The sequence below is a fragment of the Cygnus atratus genome, chromosome 4 (assembly GCF_013377495.2).
Source record: "Cygnus atratus isolate AKBS03 ecotype Queensland, Australia chromosome 4, CAtr_DNAZoo_HiC_assembly, whole genome shotgun sequence".
Lineage (NCBI taxonomy): Eukaryota > Metazoa > Chordata > Aves > Anseriformes > Anatidae > Cygnus > Cygnus atratus.
This window is the reverse complement of record NC_066365.1, coordinates 42,421,872-42,443,171: the sequence shown is the minus strand read 5'-3', so window position 1 is coordinate 42,443,171 and position 21,300 is coordinate 42,421,872. Positions and strand designations below refer to the sequence as shown.

Genomic DNA, 21,300 nt, shown 5'->3' with positions numbered 1-21,300 from the left:
GAGAACTGGAGAAGCATGTAGTACTGCCAAAATAGTTCAATAATTATTAGAATTTAATTATCCCAGATTTGTTTTGTGGAATGAACCCAATAAAGACATAAAACAACATTGATATTTTAAGGTATCTTGATGTAATTGCAGCAAGATTGGTTCTGAATACAAATTCACCCAGAATTGTCATTGTTCGTATAGAAAAGCATACACGTTGTAAATAGCTTTGAATATGGTTTTCTACTAACATGTAGAATAAATTCTTCATTCTACTTTCCATGTTTTACATTTTTTGGAGTTTATTCATTTCCTATATTTATAGTCATAGTCCATTGTAAATACAACTAATATTCATAAATTGTTTTCTCATTGTCACTGAAGTAAAAAAAAAAGTCAAGGGAAATTGTGACAGAGAGATCTGAAAAGAAATATATAAATATTCAGATCAACAAAGATACTGAGAAGGCATAACGTTTTTATCACGTATATGTTTATATCATAAGTATCAGAAATGGATGGCTTAAGTTAGAATTGTTGATTGAGAAATAGTTCATATAACACCTACACAGAGAAAAATCAGCGCAAGTTGAAAATTTGTTTCTGTATTTGGGTTAACAAATGCCTGATGATAATTAATAACTCTTTTTGATATAGTTATCAAACTTTTTTTCCTCTACTTTCTTAAGAAACCGTAGAGGCTCAGTGTAGTGTATCTTGTTTTTCAATACACTTAGTTTTCATTTGTAAGTTAATTATTAAGTTTAAACAAGTAAACTTCAACACCTACCTATGGGTAATAAGACTCTTCTGTTCAGGTAGCATATTTTTAATCATACATTAGAGGCTTTTTAAGGAGCCCGTGTATTATAATCCTGTCTAGAGCACATTAATACTTTGTTTCTGGGAGTATGCTTGGAAGGAAAAAAAAAAAAAAAAGCTACCTGCTACCAGATTTTATTTTTTATTTTACAGGTGTTTTTGGGAATCATTGTGAGCTAAATAGTTATGGATTTGAAGAGCTGTCATATATGGAGTTTCCCAGTATGGATCCAAACAATAATTACATCTATATAAAGTTTTCCACTATAAAAAGTAATGCCTTAATGTTATATAACTATGATAACCAAACTGGAGAGCGGGCAGAATTTCTGGCTCTGGAAATAACAGAAGGAAGGATGAGATTCTCCTACAATCTTGGCAGCGGCACATACAAGCTTACCACAACTAAGAAGGTGTCTGATGGACAATTTCACACAGTTATTGCCCGGAGGGCAGGAATGGTAAGAAATGCTAAAATGGGTATTTAAGACAGGTTCAGCCAAGTCACTTTGGCTTCCACATAAACTCAGAGGAACATAAAATTAGTAATGTTGCATTTACTAGCAGAACCCCCAACTTTGGGGAAAAAATAAAAATCCCTCATTTCTGTCTTACTCCAACTGACTCAAAGGCCTATAATGGTTTGTTTAGTATCATGATAATAAAAAATAATTAAAAAAACATGTGCAATGCCCTGCATTCTAAATGTGAAAAACGAGAACCAGGAATAATTAATGAAGTAAATTACTGCACATGAGGCTAATTAACTGATGCAGATTACAGGAATGATATTAGGGAAAGCTAATTAACTATAGTAACTACAAAACCCCTCAAAATTACCTTAACATTTGGTTAGTAGAAACAGGCGAACATAAAATTCCATCTCTGACCTCCTTAAGCTAGTTCAGAAATTTTGCAAATCTCATCAGACTAAAAGCCTTTTTTTTTTTTCTTTCTTTAAACCCTGTAAAATAAATGCAAAGATTTCAAAGTTGTTACATTGTGAGGGTTTTTCTGAGAGAAAATAAAGGAATTACTTCACTCCAGTCCTCCCAGAGGGAATGAATTTTGCCCAAAACTGTACAGGGACAATCGATTGCCATATGTCTGGCACCTTGACCCTTCGACTGCCTTTGTATTTTTCCATTAAATATTTTCTATTCTTCTTTTCTCATTTTTTAATATTTCCAAAGCAGAACATAAACCAAATGCTCCTTGAGTTCAAGCCAAACTTTTTGACTCCACAGTGTTTGAGTTAGAAATGAAACAAAATATATTTGCCATCCATAATCAGTAGCTCTTGCCCAACAGCTCCCTTTTCAAGCAGATATGGCCAACATATATGGAATCACATATTCTTCCCATCTTTGAAATTAAAGTCACATAAGAATAATATATGGTTGGGGCTCACGTTTTGTTTTATATGTCAAGCCAGAATTATATATCCAAATAAGATGAAAGATAATTGTGATGTTGAGTTATGATGTTGTTTTAATGTACCTTAATATCAGATACTTAATAATTTGCCTCTCAGCTTCCAAATGGTTATACTCAAAGATGCACTTAAATCTTGAAAGGCACCAGATTCACATTTTAGCAACTACATTAATGTGGTATGTCTATCAATATCATTGACATGGCTAAGCATAGAAGCCCACCTTAAAAATTGCAACAAATAAATGAAATACACTTAAGAAAAAAAAATCAAGCAGAAAAAATATTTTACTTGTGGATATGCCAGAGGGCTAGACTACAGAAGAAGAGAGAACATGAAAAAGACTGTTTAAAGAAAATTTCAGTTATGAATGTTTCAGACTGAAAGCAAGCATTTAAGACAACCTATACTTCTGTGTGAGTTTTAAGTTTAAACCATCCCATTAATGTCAGCTGTTTACAAACACAGTATGCAGGTAGAATCACCTTTGTCTTAGATATTTCTGCTGCAGGAAAAATGTCTCCCAGGTGTCCAAAACAGTATAAAATAGCCCCCCATCAGGGTTCCAGATCTGTCATTTCCTACAGCACAGTGGGATTTTATCGGAAACTGGTAAAATCATTAAGTTGTCAGTCCTGAGATATTGCAGAGTGACAGGATAGAAAGTCTCATAATGCAGCAAGGTAACCATAGAGTAATGCTTAAGTAACAAGCAGGAACATTTGACTAACATTAGAAAATAAATTGTATGAACTCTGGTCCAAGTAAAATATATTCTCAAATATCTAGCTCTTCAGCTTGGGTTGGAGCTTGGCTTTCACAGTGCATAGCGATGTAAGTTAGGGAGATTACACTGACTGAGCTAAGAACAAAAAACTCATTTCATTTTTTGTTGTTGAAGCTCTGAAGGAAAATACGTATGCGTATGATGGCATACAGACCAGTCAGCTTATTATTCTTCCTATGAATTGTTTCATTTATACAGGGCACATAATCTGCTTTGGAACTGCAGACTGACATTTCTCAGAAGCAGTTTGCTTATTATGTATGGAAAGAAATTCAAGATAAGCTTTCATTAAAAAAAGCAAATTGAACAATTTAGGCATACTGCAGAACATTATTTAGGGCTGAGAGCTATAAATGCATTTGGTCAATACAGTGCGTCAGCTTGCGGTATGTATTTGGAAATAGCATGGAGAATCTGTTGGGATTCCAGCAAGACGTTGTTTGTGAACTTCATTGCAGGCAGGAGAAGAAGGCATTGCACAATAATGGCATACTGATAGCTATTGCTGTTTGCTCAGCTCCTGTAGAGTAACCTAAACCAAAATAGAAACCCAGGCATTTTAAAAAGTAATGTTTGATTTAAATTTGCCATAAAACTGTACCACACATCTAGTGGAAACGTGAGAAGCTGATATGTACAACTTGGAGATTATGTTTATTTTTCTGAAAAATTTGATTTAAGGAATAACTAACCTTCAGGGTTTTTTTGCAGTGCATCTGTTATTAATAAATCACCATGAGGAAAATTCTTTGCTAAATAAGGAATAAAATAAAAACTCCTTTTTAAATTAACAGACGTTACTTCATGATTTTAGTGAAAGCTTTGGTTAGGCTCTTAGTACAGAAATTACAATTAAAAGTGCTGCGATTGGCTTGAGTGTAAATGACTGGTAAAAAAAAAACAACGCCGTTCTCTTGGGATTGACAGCTTTGAGACAATAATAAGTTAAAGATGAAGACTGCTCTCAGTAGCAACGATGTCCAGCACTTTTTTGAATGTCAGCTTGGTCCCGCTCACCAAGCAGTATTTGCATGTTTCACTGTTATCAGTGTGGTCCAGTTGGGTTATTATTTTAACCAGTGATCCTAGTATTTGTACTCCCAGCTCTTGTAAGGCACATTTTTGTTAAGTTCAGGATCAATATGTATAGTATCATGGTCAAGCGCCTGAAAGAATGCCCTTTGTGTTTGCAGGGAGCAGCTCTCTGTTAAGATCAGAAGTAGGGTACTGTATGAGCCAAAATAACTGCAGCTTCAAGGAGTAAAACAAGCAAATGAGAAAAAATCCAAAACTAAAAATTTGTGTTTAACTCTCTTTGTATGACCTAGTCACTTAACTCCTTCTCCACTAGTATCCATGTCTTAGTATTCCCTGTGGTGATGCAGAACGGAGTTGGTCAGTGTTTCTGAAGCACCTTGTGATCCTGAGTGACATGGTAATATACAAGTGCTCTTGTGCTCAAGTGCTCATTCTAGCCAAGTTCTTGATATAATATATTTATTCATAAATATTTAATGTGATTGGGAACTACACCCTTGCAATAAACAACATATTTGTGTGTGGCTTTTGCAGGCAGCATCACTGACAGTGGATTCCTGCTCTGAGGATCAGGAGCCAGGCTATTGCACTGTTAGCAATGTGGCTGTTTCCACTGACTGGTAAATAATTCTTCATTTTGTGGGGTTTAGTTCTGTAAAATGAAAAATCACACTCTAAAATCAGAAGTTTGGAATAATATACATGCCCTTAGCTTAGTCTGTGGGAAGGGATAGATGCCTAAGCTTCACACCTTCACGAGGTGTGCAAAGGTCTGAAATGCCTCCCATCATTGTAGAAGCAATTTATATTTTCTATGTGTCCTGCTGGTTGCCAACTCGGACACATTCCCATGTGCATGGGATTTATTCATCACAAGGAGTTTAATCAAAAATTCTCAATTCTCTACTCCATCTTTGTCCCCAGGCTGTGGGCACACATAAAAAGCCCACATAAGAAGCTGTGGGTAGTCCAAGCTGTGATATAAATGGGGGTAAGACATTTTGCCTAATGGTATGAGATTTCACATCAGAATCCAGACAAAGTTAACAAAGCAGAATATCAGGCATGTGTAATTACTGATAACTTGTAAATCTTAATTAGAGAGTAAAACATAAATTTATTCATTATAATGAAATTGCTTTTAAATATACATTACTGCTCTTAGACAGTTTGAAATTCTACAATATTTAGTGCTACAAATATTTAACAAAACCTACTCCACTTTTACTTTTGGAACCCTAACTACCTTGCCAGAACAGTCTTAGACTCAAAATGCTATTACTGTAGTAGCATGTATATTTCACTCTGGTGTTGTTCATTTTAGGTCTTCTTTTTTAAAAATATACCTATAATTTCTCATGAAGGTGTAAGAAATAGCATTACCTGATTACTGTTTTCTTTAAAATATATATATATATATTGCTTTGACAATTTTTTTTAGTACTTTCCAGATTTCTTTTTTTTACAACTTTCATTTCTTAAACATCAGCCAGTACAGAAAGCAAACTTTTTTTTTTTGTAGTTATTTACCATAACTAACTCAAAAGCTCCTTTTTCAGAAGCACTTCGCTTCTTTAGATCCTCTTTACAGGTAGCAAAAACTTTAATCCCAACCATTGTTGCTAATTTCTTACAGTAGTCACAGTCATATTTCCTGACACAGGTGGCTTCCCCACTAGCAAAAGAGTTATATATTTGTAAAATAATGAATCCATCTTCCAGCTGTTTAGATATCATCTATAATTTAGACCATAGTTGAGTGAAAATCGTTATTCATTTTGTTTTCAAGCACACTGCTTAGTCAAGTGAATAGAAATTTTGACATTCAATAACTGATTGTGAATTTAAATGTCATAGAGACATCTCTCTGTCTCCCCTTCTAAAGATAAAATGCAAATTTTGAAAGTGGGACTTTAGCCACGGACCTTAGCTAATAGTTACAGCTCCTTTGTTGTCATTGTTGCCTTATGTCTGGTATTGCCAAACTTTTATTTTTGCCTCTTTTGTAGGACTCTTGATGTACAACCAAATAGAGTTACCGTTGGTGGCATCAGGTCAGTTGAGCCCATCCTTCAAAGGAGAGGACAGGTGGAAAGCCATGATTTTGTGGGCTGTATAATGGAGTTTGCAGTCAACGGACGTCCCCTGGAGCCCAGCCAGGCTTTGGCAGCTCAAGGAATCTTAGATCAGTACGTCTGCTATATATGGTATCAAATAGACAGCATTTATGATATAGGAAGCCAGCATGAAAGTCAGGCCCTATTCCATTCGAACACCGTTAGATATTCCTTGTGAAAAAATGGCTCTAGAATTTATTATAAAATGTGAAAAGTTTATGAAGAAACTGAATTTGGATGAAAAATTCACAAAAGATTATAGAAACTTCAAAAAAGCAACATAATTACATTTCTGTTGCTGATTATTATTAATGTTGCTTTGCAGGCTGAAATCGAGTAGCCCTGTTATTGGATTTCTTTATAAATTCCACCTGGGTTTGACAGTACTCATGTAGTTCACTGAGCCTCTACTCCCTCTTATTTCTTTTTAATTCACAATGTCTGTTCTATCACTTTGCCTCTCAAGTATCACTGAATTTCCCTCATATCTTCTGAGTGGTCTTTCAGAAATGATCAACTATTCAATTCTATTGTTTTTCCGTCTCACTATTCAAAGCCACAGTTGTAGCAATAATGTCAGTCTTATATCCAAATTCACTGGCTCACCCTTCCTCTTTTGACCCCCAAGTTTGCACTGTTCTTTGTGATATGAAGTCTCCGGAAGTCTGCAGTGTAAAAAGCACCTAAAAGAGTTCATCTCTTGCATAACGGAAGATAGGAATTTTACTGTCTCTAAATTCCTTTCTCTTTTATAAGGCTGTTATAACTTGATGCTGAAAGTTGGGATCTGTTTAGAAACATCAGCTGTCCAAGGAGAAAAGCCTCTCAGTTTTTGCACCTCTGGGGTAAAGAATGGGAATATCATTCAAACACATGACCCTTTCCAGCACACTTGCTCTGCTTGTTTGTATGCATGTACTTCAGTATCTTCTTCTCTGATTTGTTTCAGATGTCCCCGGTTAGAAGGTGCTTGTACAACTAGCCCCTGCCAACATGGTGGCACTTGTGTTGATCACTGGTCATGGCAGCAGTGCCACTGCAAAGATGGACTGACGGGAAAGCACTGTGAAAAATGTATGGAGAGGGTTTCACTCTTTCTTTTTAATCTACACCTAACTATATGGTTGAACTGATTGCTGTTAAGAGTTTCTGTTCAGGGGCACAGGGTAATGAATTTTATGAAATCATGAAAACAAGTAACATGCCTGCCTCTTAAATAATTATGAAGGAAAATTCCACAACGAACTATTGTCCTTTCATGAGTTAAAAATAGCATCAAGTTGCATATATTATGTTTCCATGTCTGTACATGTCTGTATATCACATTTCAGGTAACTTGCACTCATTTAAAACTACTGCTTCCAATAGGGTGTAATCACTAACCAAAATACAGCTAGCCCGTAGGGAGGGATTTGTGTTTTGTGGGGAGGTAAGAGGGTAAGGGAGAAGTCTTACCTTTGCATAAACACTATGTGCTTATGGCTCCTCTAAACTGTAGGCCTTTTTATCAAATGACTGTCAGATTATGTGCATGAAAGTATGGCAAATGTAAGTAAATGCAATGGGATTATTAACTTCAGTATGGATAGCTCTGTAAATCAGTACAGGATTGTCTAGGAGAGCAAAGTGATTTATTTCCGTATAGTTGTAATATAATGGCTGGGCTTTGTTTTCTCACATGTCCCATTATTGTTTAGCTGATTTATGTTCTTTTATTGTGCCAGTTTACAAAAGAATTTTACCATAATTTTAACAGCATTTGGTAGTCAATGCTCTGCCATTTTTTATTTGTTTTATGCCACCACAAATAGAAAGTCATTATCTCTGCCCTGAAGAGCTTAGAGTTCAATATATCATGAAACCCTGCTTGCAATAATGGAAATAGTAACATCCCTGGGAAGGAATTACAGTTCCAAGAGCCAAATTTTTTTCCCTACTCCCTCACTTGTTCCCTAGTGAGTTTTAATTTACTATTGACTGATACCAGCAGTAAATTACTAGCACACTCCCACTCTCAAACACACATTCTGGTTCAAGCCAAAGAATAGAGGCGGTGAAATTGCCATTCACTCCTGCTCTCCCCACTGACCTGCTCTGAACTTGATCTCCTCCCTGAAGAAGGTTGTTATCAGGAAGATGATCACTGTACTATAGCTGCAATGAGCTGCATACTCAGTGTTTCCCTGTCCTTGTCCCAGATATTACTGCCGACACTGCCTTATCGCTGGAAGGCAAAGGACGACTTGACTACCACATGAGCCCAAATAAGAAGCGTGAATACATGATGAGACACAGTGCTAGAGGTGCCAGCCCACGACCCCTGAATGTGGACCGCTTGGAAGTGAAATTCAGGACAAGAAGCGAGAATGGGATTTTAGTTCACATCCAGGAAAGCAGCAACTTCACTACCGTGAAGGTAAGATTACAGCTAATGCTGAGTTTGATTTGATTGGACTGCCTCGTGCATAGTGATCAAAATCACATTTTTCCATTACTCTTGCTGTTTCCTTTCTAAAATACTAGGTCTTTAACTAAAGCTAGGCACTGCTCCAGTATCATTAATCTTCTCAACAATTCCCTTGCTATTTGCCAAGGTATCAGAAGATCTTGATGGCTTTGTATCTAATCAGTTTTGTCCAGACTCCAAATAGTGACTGTTTTAAGGCAGCAGGAATGCTACATATTGCCATATTTGTTATCATCATTAAGTTACACTCTACAGATCAAATCGTTTCATTATTGGCCTTTTATCTTCTGATTTTTCAAACCTCAAACCCGGACCCTCCTTAAGCTAGCAAACAATTGCCAAAAAGTTTTCATGAATTCCTACTAATGTGGCTCATGCTTATCAAACTAGGAAGTAAGGGATAACTTGAATTCATGAGGTTACCCACAGAGCAATGTCAATATCAAATTATTTTGAGATACGTAGCTGAATTAATGCTTCAAATGCCACACAGTTTTCTTTCCCAAGAGTTTATTGCTGCAGAAGTTACCTTTCTCAAGAGAAAGAGATGGTTCAGTTCCTGGCTATGACTCAGTCCATTTACTCATAACTCTAAATGAGTACAGCAGTGATGTTGGCAAGCCCCTTTATTGGGTTGGTGTAAGCTCCAAGTTTCCTTGACTGCTGCAATGCTTTCCAAGTTTTTTTTTCCCTGACTTTTAAAGAAACTCATACAGAAATTCACACTTTCTAAGCTTCAGCTCCGTTGATATTGTCCACCTGCCCAAATCCTGTGCTGATCAGAGGTACAGAGCTTTTCTGTCACACTGTCTGCTTTTAAGAAGCAAGTCTCCTGTAGTTCATTGGCATATACTTTTACCATGTCATTTGATAGGAAGTTTGTGCCACAGTCATATTAGCTGATAATACCTAATTATTTTGTGTTCTGGAGTTAAAAATAAAGAACACAAATACTACCTTTTTCTCTGTAGTAGACTTTGCCATGTCAGCTCTCAAGCTTTAATTAAAAACAAAACAAAACAAAAAACAAGAGAGAGAAAAAGAGAGTTGCCTTTCCTGGCCAAAAGCACTATTGGTGTGTTTATGCAAACACTCTTATTATTGTTAATACTGGTGTAGTTATACAAGCAAGTGGAGAGTGTCAAGTCCTAGCCCCAGCTGCACAAAGGCAAAGAGCAGAGGTTCGCCTAGTAACAGATGCAGTCCTTTAAGGAAGGAGAGGTAACTTCAGTGTACCGCCTGTTGCCAAAAAGTTCCCAGATGATGCTAGTTAATAAAACAGAAGGTCTGTTTCACTGTAGTTAGTACAGTACAGCTCCTGCACCACTGCTCACACCCAGGGCTTCCCGTGGTGGTGGCCCAGGATGTCAGCGAAGCCAGCCCATACGTAGGTCTCCCTAGCATCTCAATATACTCCCAGTGCAGAAGACGAGTTTTAGGAACTTCTGTTTATAACTCTTTTGTCCAGCTTCAAAACAGACAGTTTCTTAACCCGATTTTGGAGTATTTTAATATGCTTGTTATCCAAAGTTTAAGCGTTCAGAGAAAACCTGCATGTGGTTTTAATATAAAATTGAGCTAGAGAAAAGCTATACACTCTGTGACTACCTCCATGCCTTCACGTTTTTTATCTGTAGTCAGCTGAGTTTGGTACAGCTGGGATTGGGATAAAATTAGAGAAATGGTAATAAATTAGAACCACTGAGATTGCAAGCAACTGATTCATTAAATGATGGATGTAACCTCCCTCTAAAAAAACCTCAACCTGGAGAAAAGGGGTCTTATTTATGATATAAAGAGCTCCTTAATCTAGGAAAAATGAAAAAACTAGCAGATTAAATTAAGCAATAGTCAAATTCAGATGGAAAGTGCCCCTCAAAAAAGCACAAAAAGGAAAAAGGCAGGGGTTTCTTTATTAGTAAAGCTCTTTGTCACAGCATATTTTCTAACAAATAATGCATGCTACAACTAATTCAATTAGAAATAAGGGCAAAAATACAGCTGGTTAAAAGTGAAATTACCTGGCTGAAAATCGCATCTAAAATCAGACTGGATTCACGTAATGTACCTCTAAGATCTATGAATTGTATGAATAGAGAATGTGGATTACACATTGCCTATGTATGCTAACATATGCACATATTGAGTTGCAGAAATAAATCAGAACATAGCTCATTTCAACAATATCTTATCCAGTGGGCTATAAATCTGTAAAGGCTCAGATTTAAGACAAATAAGAAGCAATTTGCTCAGTACAGGAGTTTCAGAATATTAGTAAAGTTGAATCATTCTTATAGTTAGAAATACGTTCTCTTTAGTGGCTCTTCTTTTCATTATAGCCTACTTACCAGTTGCTCAGCCATTTAAATAAAACCTAGAAATGAGTGTTATTCAATATTGTCAGCATCAGCATTTGTTTCAAATTTAGAAATACTTTGTACTTCAAGGAACCAAGAAGAACATTCATTATTTTTTCCCTGTCAAAGAAGACATGGACCAGTCTTGTCTCTGGAAATTTTATTTTGTAAAAACCACTACTATAATATTTATGAGCATTAGTCGCATGCAGTTTGAAAGAAACAGAAATAGCACTTTAAAGTCATAAATCAGTATGGAAATTATCAGTTGGTGGCAGGTAAATAGTAATACAATTCTTCTCTAATATGGAATTAAAAGATATTAGTCTGTGCTTCGTCCTTCCGTAAGCTTAGAGGATATTGTCTGATATGGTATTTTCCTTTTTGTTTATATGAAGACCAAAACACAAGACAGTACTTTTATGGAGTGAAAAAGACAAAATAAAACTAACAAGCCAATTAACTGTTGCAAACATAACTATATGTATATATTCTTCCCAGTTAGTCTTTTTATAAATACTTATGATTATGGCAAATGGTATTTAAAATATAATGATCGTCTGTGTGACTGCATTTCCAAATACAGGGTTTTCTTTGGGCTGTGTGATAATTTAGATGTCTGCCACCTCTGTTTGCTAATACCAAAAAGCATCTTGTCTTTGAAAGGGAATTTTATCAGTGAGTTCCCAAATAGTCCATCTTCAAATAAACCAAATTATGGCAGGTACAAGCACAGTGCATGCACATATTAACCGTTGCTTTTCTTGATCCAAACGGAATACGTGCTAGATACATTTGGCCAGGACATGAGCGTGGTCTTACATCCATCTTAAAGCTGATCTGTATGAACAAAGGTTGCATCACTAAAGAATTAAATCCAGAGCATTTAACAGTTTCTGGAAGCTAGAAGAGCATTCTTGTAGTCGGTGTATCACCTCACAGTTCTTCCCAGGTGAACATTATTTTTCCTGGAACAAAGCGTGCAAGGCTTATAGAGCTTTCAACAAACCACTGTCTCTGACCTCTCCTGGACAATGCATGTGCACGTTCTGCACGCTCTTGTTGCAGATCACAGTGAGGAACGCAGAAGGGAAAGGAGTTGTCTTATTTAACACTTATGAGCAATGTGCAGAGTAACAGAGATGAGTATGAAAGAAAATCTGCAACAAGTTGCAGAGCCATCTTATGAACTTGCATAAAGCTTACAAGCTTGTACAGCCCTTAGGAGGTCAGCTGACATGCCCAACTCTTAGACAGTATTTGAGAAACTTGTGGTTTTTTTCACTCCTTTATCTTAAATCTCATTTTGGGATCGTTTAGTACTGAACTGATAAGAGGTTTAAAATCCTGCCACACAAGTGTGGAATTTTTTGCAAAGAAAAAGCAAAAAAAAAAAAATCATGGATATAATAATGTGTTTTTTTCTTCTAATAGCTCGCAAGTGTAAAATCAGTTTGCCTGAGAAAGAGCCATTTGAAAATGCACACAAAATAATATACTTTACAACTCTTTAGAAATATTTTTAAAACACAAATATTTTTCTGCAAAATACAAGTTAGCAGCAAACAGTTAGGAAATTGGAATCTTGCTCAAATCCTGATATACATATTCCTATTGTGTCATAATGAAAACTAGATGCAAGCTTTTGGGACAAGGACGGCATCTGTTCATTCTGCAGAGCATTTTCTCCACTTGCATTGATGGAGAAGGAAGAGTTTGTCTTTTATTGATTAAAATGTTTTGTCACGCGCACGCCCTACAGCTGGGTTCTCAATAGGTTCTCCTCTTACGAGAGTAGCTAAAGACTGAGTGGATGGCAATTCTAAGTTTTCTACAGATGCAGTAATGAAATTAATTGCAGCCAAATTTTTAGTGCTAAATAACTAATGCATTTTTAATATAAAACGGTTGTTTGGGGAAAAATACACCCAAGCTTCTTACTAGAACCAAAGCCATGTGTAACTGTACTAAGTAGGCATTACGTTGCTTATGTGTATATGGGGGCAGAAAGTAGTCTGTAACTATCTTTTAAAATGATGCATTTTGCTTTTTTTTCTGACCAGATAAAAAGTGGGAAGGTGCATTACGTATCTGATGCTGGAATTGCTGGGAAAGTGGAGAGAAATATCCCAGAAGTGTACACTGCGGATGGCCAGTGGCATTCTGTACTCATTGAGAAGAATGGCTCTATCACTATCCTGTCGGTCGACAAGACTCATAGCCGAGACATTCTCCATACCACACAAGATTTTGGTGGACTAAATGTTCTTACAATTTCTTTGGGAGGAATCCCACCAAGCCAACCTTTCAAGAGCACAGTTGCAGGTATTATTATTTTTAATTCTTTTTTAAATATAGTGCACATGAGCACGTATGAGCAGACAAAGGGTGTCTGTTTGCTTAAAGGTTGCAGAAAGTACTGTAATTCTTTATCAGTAACTAATATACTTCCACACTTTGCCAGGAAAATTGCAATTTGAATGAGTAAGGATTGCAAATTTTTGTTCCTTTAATATACACTGCAGCCTTGTTATTTTGAAAAGACGGCATTCCATCTGCAGATCTTGTTGGAGGCAGGGTTAGGGTTTGCTTGCTTGTCTGCAAATGAGTTGTAATGATTTTGTTATGTTAATGGAGAAGAAAGGACCTATTCTCTACCTGGGTCAGAATCTGGAAAATCAAGGCAAACCTACTGAGGCAAAAATTCTAAATGAGAACTTTGTCTCTGCAGGGGTTTGGTAAATACTGCAGGATTTACCCTGTTATTAATATGATTAAAATATTTTCTGAAACTCCAACTTCCTCCTCCTTTATCCTGCTGTCAGATGAAGAATAGGATTTATTTCTGAGCAACAGAAACCAAGGACAATAAAGAACCACCCTCTGACCAGCATCTAGCTGTAAAATCAGTAAATCAGTCTCCCTTAAGAGTTAAAGCAACTGTCTTAGACCCTGGCAAAAGATGCAGATAACATATATTTGATATTATTCCCCCAGTAATAAGTAAAGATGGAAGTGATTTTAGCTAGAAACTGTGAGATATTCCAGACAATGCAGACATAGGTTTCCCAAAGTTTTTTATATTAAAAGATTGTCCTGACTATAAGAAATGCGACCAGAAGTAACTTTGAAAGCTGCAAATTCACACTTCACATTTGTGTATTGTGAACTGGTTTGAAATGTGGCATGAAATCATATGAATGCTATGCTTACCTTTACCCTTTTTACATGTATGTTTTATGAGCAGTGTATGCATGGAAAAGCCAAAGAGGCTTTTAAGAAAGCTGGAACAAAGAAAATTGAGGACACTAAGTTCTCACTGTCAAATGCAGCAGCAGACAAGTTATGATTGTCTGCCTTCCACTATGATAGTATAATCCAAAATCTCATATTCATATGATGTTTTTTTTTAATACTGGATTACAATGTGTACGACATACCAAGGATTTACAAGGGGGAGACATAAAACTCTGCATGAACTCAGATGATCAAAAATATCTGAAGCACTGTTAAAGGCAGACAAAAACATACATGGGTGACGATTCCAGGGCTGTGAAGCTGGGATATCCAATGTTTTCAAACCTGGGTAGACCTGACAAAATCTCAGTTGCTGTGTGTCACGTCACTGCTGAAAGAGACCACCAAGCACAAGGCAAGCTAATCCTCCATTTTGCTTGGTCTTCAAAGTGAACCTAAATCCTCAATTTCCTCTTTATTTGGGAATGTGAAAACAGGAGAAAATGAAAATATAAGTAATGCTGAAAGAAAATACAGCTCTTTCAAAATGGAAATAATACAGAAATAACACACTTGCTTACAAAAAAGTCCTTGGACTTTCATGTCCCTTTACACTATATGACTCGCATCTCTGAGCAAAACTTATTTGACGTTGATACCAACTCATATTTCATTTCTGACATCAGAAAGCGTTCAAATTTTAAAACAACATCCTTTGAAGCTTATAAATCCATAACAGCACCTCATACAACTCGAGTATATTTGCTTTTTCAAGACAGTCAATATTCATAACTTTTAACTCTGCATTAGCTATTTTTATGGAGATTTCCACAACTATTCATGAACTTACTATTCATAGTGGCTATTCTCTCATTCACAAAGTACTTTTGCAGAAATTAAACTTCCTCTGACACTAATGATGCATGGAATATTTGCTCCTTTTTATTGTTTCACTCAAGTGCAGTGCTTCAGAACTGAGTAGCGGCACTTTCCTGCTCCTTGTAGATTATTTCTGAAGCATAATAGCTGATAAATTTGGTCTTAAATATTACTTTCCTGTAAACCTCGCACTGTGAATAGTATCCCAAGGACCATCCCTCAGCAGTTAAGGAGAAAGAAACATGTTTCTTACAGCAATCACACATGTTATACCTGGGAGTATAATTTGCAGTCAAATCTGTGCATACCATTTTGTCACAGCTCTGAGCAGAGGTCAGCGTTAGGTTGTACTATTCTAAAACCCTTGCAGAAAGGATTAACTCTTAGGAACACAGAGAATTATTAGGCTGGAAAAAGACTTCACACATAACTGCACAAAGGCCAGGGATAATCCATCTCTGTGGGCTATTGCGGCGCTGAAACTCTGTGTCACCTCTGGCAGGGTAGGACTACAAATAAGCTATGGGAAGTTTGGGAAAAGCTCCCTTTTGATTCAGAGGCATACAAGTATTGCCATGAGCAGCGCCCTTCCTTAGCACTGTAAGACAAGAGGCTTAGCTGAAGCACAACAGGCAACTTCAGCTCTGAAAGGGTAAATTGGAAAGAACACAAGGGAAATCATAGCTAATGTTTTTTGTTAGCACAGCCAAGCCAGCTGTGAACAGGTTTCTCTACATGTGGATGATAAGAAGTTATAGAAATATGGGAAAATTAGAAAAGGAAAACATTCACATATATTGAATGAAGTCATTAGAGGAAATATTTGTTAAAATTCGTTTGAAAGATATTAAATACTATTAGAATAGATATTTCTATAGTAACCATTTGAATTCTTGGCTTATTTACTGAAATAAGTGGAGCCATTCATTTAGCTTGAATGAAATGGGTCTATGAATTGAAAATTAATTGAGTTACTTTAATGATATAGTTTTAGAAAATATAGCGTTTCTGCAAAATCCAAAGATCTTATTGCTTAGTATTTTGGCAAAATGGTTACTTAATATTTTAGCAAGATAATTTTGCTCTAAGAGGAAACTACTTTGTAATAAAGATCTGAGAATGTTCTTCAGACTTCCTTTGATGAGCCTATCTGTAAGAAAGGCAAGCTACAGGCACCAAAGTAGCTATTTGCATTGCAAAGCTCAAATCTAATCTGCTCAGCAAGTGACAAAGTTGAGTTTATGCGTGGACAACTTGTTTTCACCCAAAACACATTTTTTCATTTAATTTCATATTATGTTTTTCCTTCATTTGAACTATACTGCCAGTTTCCAAACCTGAGGTACATATTTACTACTCAGGCAGTAGTTCCTTCTCCTGTGCAGCTTCGCTAATTTTTAAAAGCCAGAGCAACATTTTGAATTGTATGTAGGCTTCTGCTAACATTTGCCTGTTCTTTCAAAGCAGTGGAATTGCAAAATGTTTTGCAGGGCTTCTAGAAAACATGATTTGTTTATTTCAGTTTCTTAACTGCAGATTTGAATACATTTTGTTTATTCACATAAGAATACTTCTGTTGCTTTGAAATCTTAGTATTGAAGTTAAAAGCCTTGACATCTTTGAATTCTGATTTGGCAGACTTACAATAAGTAAAAGTGTTTTTTGTAAGGTATAAAAGTTACATCAGAAGCTCCAGGTATGAGCAGCCTTTACTTAACCTTCTCTTGCTTAGAAGCAGATTTCAGCTCCTGTCTAATATGTACCCCCCAAAACCGTCAAAAGTTTATGAACAAAATAACCATTACAACTAAGAGGAAACATTTAAAGAAAGCAAGAAAACATTTTGTACACCATACTCTAAATGATTCAACACAGATTGTTAGATAGTGAAACATCTGAACAATCCGTCCTTCAGGTGAAACAAGTGGAGTTACTCAAAATTACACCAATGTCATTAATATCACAGATATTTCTACATTAATTACAATGGAAGGTAAAACTGTGGGGAAGCAACCATAATCTTAGTACACCCAAGATGTGTTTGTGAAAATAAGGAGGCTTTATGTAGTAACTAACAGCACAATTTGCACCACATTCTGTTTAATACAGCATCACAAAAGAAGGCTGCCATCTCCATCATGGCCTTGAGTTTTGCAATTTGTTGCTTGTGTGTTTGTTTTACCTTTCATTCCAGGGGGGTAAAATACATACTGCAGAGCTTCTGATCTGCTGATCAATAGCAGGCTTTCCCTTTAGCATGGCATCAATGCTCAGAGTTTCTTCTGCATCTTCTGACAGTGCATGCTCAGTCTCCAGATCCCAAAGTGACTACTGCTTTCTTTCCTAGGCTTCGATGGCTGCATTTCCTACATCAAGTATGGCGAGGAGAGCCTCCCCTTCGCTGGGAAGCACAGCCTCGCCACCCTCTCCAAAACAGACCCCTCGGTTAAGATCGGCTGCCGCGGCCCCAACGTCTGTGCCAGCAGTCCCTGCTGGGGCGAGCTGATGTGCATCAACCAGTGGTACGCCTACCAGTGCGTCCCACCGGGCGCCTGCGCCTCCAACCCCTGCCAAAATGGAGGCAGCTGCGAGCCTGGGCTGCACGCTGGCTTCACCTGCAGCTGCCCCGAGGCGTATGCAGGGCGGAGGTGTGAGACGGTGGTGGCGTGCCTGGGGGTCTCCTGCGGCCCTGGCCATGTCTGCAGAGCGGGGCTCAGTGGTGGCCACGTGTGCCTGCCATCCCCTCACCCTGCTGAGCTGTCCCTGCCCCTCTGGGCCGTGCCAGCCATCGTGGGCAGCTGTGCAACGGTGCTGGCACTGCTGGTCCTCAGCCTCATCCTCTGCAACCAGTGCCGAGGGAAGAAGTCAAAAGCCCCGAAGGAGGAGAAGAAAACAAAGGAGAAGAAGAAAAAAGGGAGTGAGAACGTGGCGTTCGATGACCCTGACAACATCCCGCCCTACGGAGATGACATGACGGTCAGGAAGCAGCCCGAAGGGAACCCAAAACCCGATATCATTGAAAGGGAAAACCCCTATCTCATCTACGACGAGACTGACATCCCTCACGCCACAGAGACCATCCCCAGCGCCCCTCTGGCCTCCCCCGAGCCCGAAATAGAGCACTACGACATCGACAATGCCAGCAGCATCGCCCCTTCGGACGCGGACATCATCCAGCACTACAAGCAGTTTCGGAGCCACACGCCCAAGTTCTCCATCCAGAGGCACAGCCCGCTGGGCTTTGCCCGGCAGTCCCCCATGCCCCTGGGAGCCAGCAGCCTGACGTACCAGCCGTCCTATGGGCAGGGCTTGAGGACGACGCCTTTAAGCCACTCGGCCTGCCCTACTCCCAACCCCCTGTCTCGGCACAGCCCCGCACCCTTCTCTAAGTCATCGACTTTCTACAGGCACAGCCCGGCCAGGGAGCTGCACCTCTCCATAAGGGAAGGGAGCCCGCTGGAGATGCACAACGACGTCTGCCAGCCCGGCATTTTCAACTACGCCACTCGGCTGGGGAGAAGAAGTAAGAGTCCACAGACCATGGCGAGCCACGGCTCCCGACCGGGCAGCCGCCTGAAGCAGCCCATCGGGCAGATCCCTCTGGAGTCTGCTCCTCCGGTGGGGCTGTCCATCGAAGAGGTGGAGAGACTGAACACCCCTCGCCCCAGAAACCCCAGCATCTGCAGTGCCGACCACGGCCGGTCCTCTTCCGAGGAGGACTGCAGAAGGCCCCTGTCCCGGACGAGGAACCCGGCCGACGGCATTCCCGCACCCGAATCCTCCTCCGACAGTGACTCCCACGAGTCCTTCACATGCTCCGAGATGGAGTACGACAGGGATAAGCCCATAGCCTACACCTCCAGGATGCCCAAATTATCCCAGGTCAACGAGTCCGACGCGGATGACGAGGACAACTATGGTGCAAGGCTGAAGCCCCGGCGGTACCCCGGCCGCCGAGGGGAGGGAGGGCCTGTGGGGGCACAGGCGGCCAGCACCGGGGAGAGCTCCTTGCCCATGAAGCTGGGGCAGCAGGCGGGAAGCTTCAACTGGGACAACCTCTTGAACTGGGGCCCGGGCTTCGGGCATTATGTGGATGTTTTCAAGGATTTGGCATCACTTCCTGAAAAAACAGCAGCAGCAGCAGCGAGTGAAGACAGCAAAGGTGGTACAACGAAGGCTGTTTCCAAGGAGGGGGAAGCAGAACAGTACGTATAGGCTTTGTCTCTGGGTATTGCCACAGGGCAAGGCCATGGAACAATCAGACCATTGTATGGTTGTAGGAAAGGAAAGGTCAGCATTCGCACCCCAGGCCAGTTTGGTTGGAGGAGACTTTGAAAATAATAACCATTATGCTGCTGAAAGAGACTTAAAACATTTTTAATTTAATTATGCTCGGATGAATTTATTTCTCCTGCATGCATATTTCGAAACAAGATATTTGGCATGCAGCTTTTTAAAAGGGTTTCCTATTTACCGTTGTTTGGTTTGTGATTCTTAAATTAATAATGCTTTGTTCTGAAAATGAACTAAATTTTTTTTTAATTGTGAAGGATGTGCATATTGTCTCCAGCTACTAACGTGTTTTACAATGCAAAAGTATTGAGGATTTAATTTTCCTTAAGAAGTGCATGGAAGAAGGATGATGAATGAAGGAATTACAATAGCAAGGTGTCTCAGAAAACGTAGTTACCGTATCCTGCAGTTGCTCACATGTAAAGATTATGGAAGAAATCAGCTTGAGTAATTGCTGGCAACAGTGCTGTAAGTCTTATTCCATACAAGAGGTGCTAGAAGCAGCTCAAGCTGGTCAGCACTTTAGGAGATATTGTTCTTTTCAGCTTGTTAATTTGTTTGTTTGGGGGCTTTTCTGTCTTCTTTTGGGGATTTTGTTTTTTATTTTTTTTAATTGACAAAGTTGTGTGAGAGCTTCTGAATCTCTGTAAAATATTTGGGGATGCTCAACCCTGTTCCTTGCCTGCCCCCCCTCAGTGCTTCCAGTGGGAGGGCAGTGCTCAGCATATGTCAGCACAGCACAGCCAGGTTGCCTGGCTCACAGCATCATGATCAAGGGGAACGAGGAAAGAAACTCAGTTTCCACATCTCTTGACCTCTCATTGTAGCTGTGCAGCTGCTGCAGCCTGCGCTTCTCCCCAGATCCCATTGTCCCATCTGTACTCTGGAAAGGTAGTAGTAACACTCACCTACCTCACAGGGGTGTTGTGAGGACTAATTAGTTAACTCATCTGAAGTGCTTAGACATTATAAAGCACTATAATAAGTATTATCATAATTATTATTAAAGCACTGCCTAGCCTTTGTGACCTTTGGAGTGGCATTTTCTGCATTATATGATTTTCTATGATGAAAACTTTGAAGAATTATTTATTGTATAGAAAATTACTGCACTCTAGCATTTTGGAGCGGATATGAGGGAAAACTACTTGTAGACTCATTAATGTAGCTTACTGTTTGACCCAAATTCCCTAAGGTTTTAGGATAAGTAGTACTTCACAAAGTCCCTACATCTTCATGCAGATCTGATGAACCTATCGTACTGTGTAAAAACTTCATTTTTTTTTTTTACCTAAGCTGTGTTTTTTATATCGATATTTTCCTATGCTGAATAGTTTTCTTACTTTCAGGGAAGGTAAGAAAAATACCTTTTTTACATTTGTTACTTATGTAACATCCATATTTTTCACATTTTGATAAAATTTGTAACATACTGTATGCTTTCTACTTGTAAATGCCAATAATAGAATTAAAATATTTATTTAAAATCTTTAGTGTGTGTTATTAGAAACCTTTCATGTGTCTATTTCTCATTCCTTGATCTTCACTTTTATTAACTTTTTTTACAGAAACTGGACTTCAAGAAGCAAGTTGGTGGTGTAAAATATACGTTTAGTGTTCAGTCACAGTGAAGGCAGCACAAGTATCACTGTGGAAATTAAATTAGTCCCTCTGCAGAGGGGCAGCACCAGCCCAGCATGCTTCTTAAGGTACTGCCGAGTATCATAGGGTTCTTCCTCACAAAGGGACAAATTTTGCCAAGGATGAGAGAAGCATTCAGTGTATCTGTCTTTTACATCATGAATGACCTTGATTGGTTCAAAAAGTAGCAGGTTTCACCTTTCTCAGGGAGATGGAGAAGAGTTAGTATTGCAACATTG

At 38.7% G+C, this 21,300-nt stretch overlaps 1 protein-coding gene across 1 annotated transcript in view; it reads left to right on the top strand.

The window, feature by feature from the left end:
* The window catches only part of FAT4 (FAT atypical cadherin 4), a 150,382-nt gene extending 129,475 nt beyond the window's left edge, over positions 1-20,907 (top strand). Inside the window, exons 12-18 of the mRNA XM_035554857.2 lie at positions 964-1,271; positions 4,605-4,690; positions 6,080-6,259; positions 7,137-7,261; positions 8,386-8,603; positions 13,075-13,336; positions 17,475-20,907. Coding sequence (XP_035410750.1) covers positions 964-1,271; positions 4,605-4,690; positions 6,080-6,259; positions 7,137-7,261; positions 8,386-8,603; positions 13,075-13,336; positions 17,475-19,342 — 3,047 coding nt within the window. The 3' untranslated portion in view covers positions 19,343-20,907. The remainder of the gene's footprint in view (positions 1-963; positions 1,272-4,604; positions 4,691-6,079; positions 6,260-7,136; positions 7,262-8,385; positions 8,604-13,074; positions 13,337-17,474) is intronic.
* The last annotated feature ends 393 nt before the right edge of the window (positions 20,908-21,300 follow it).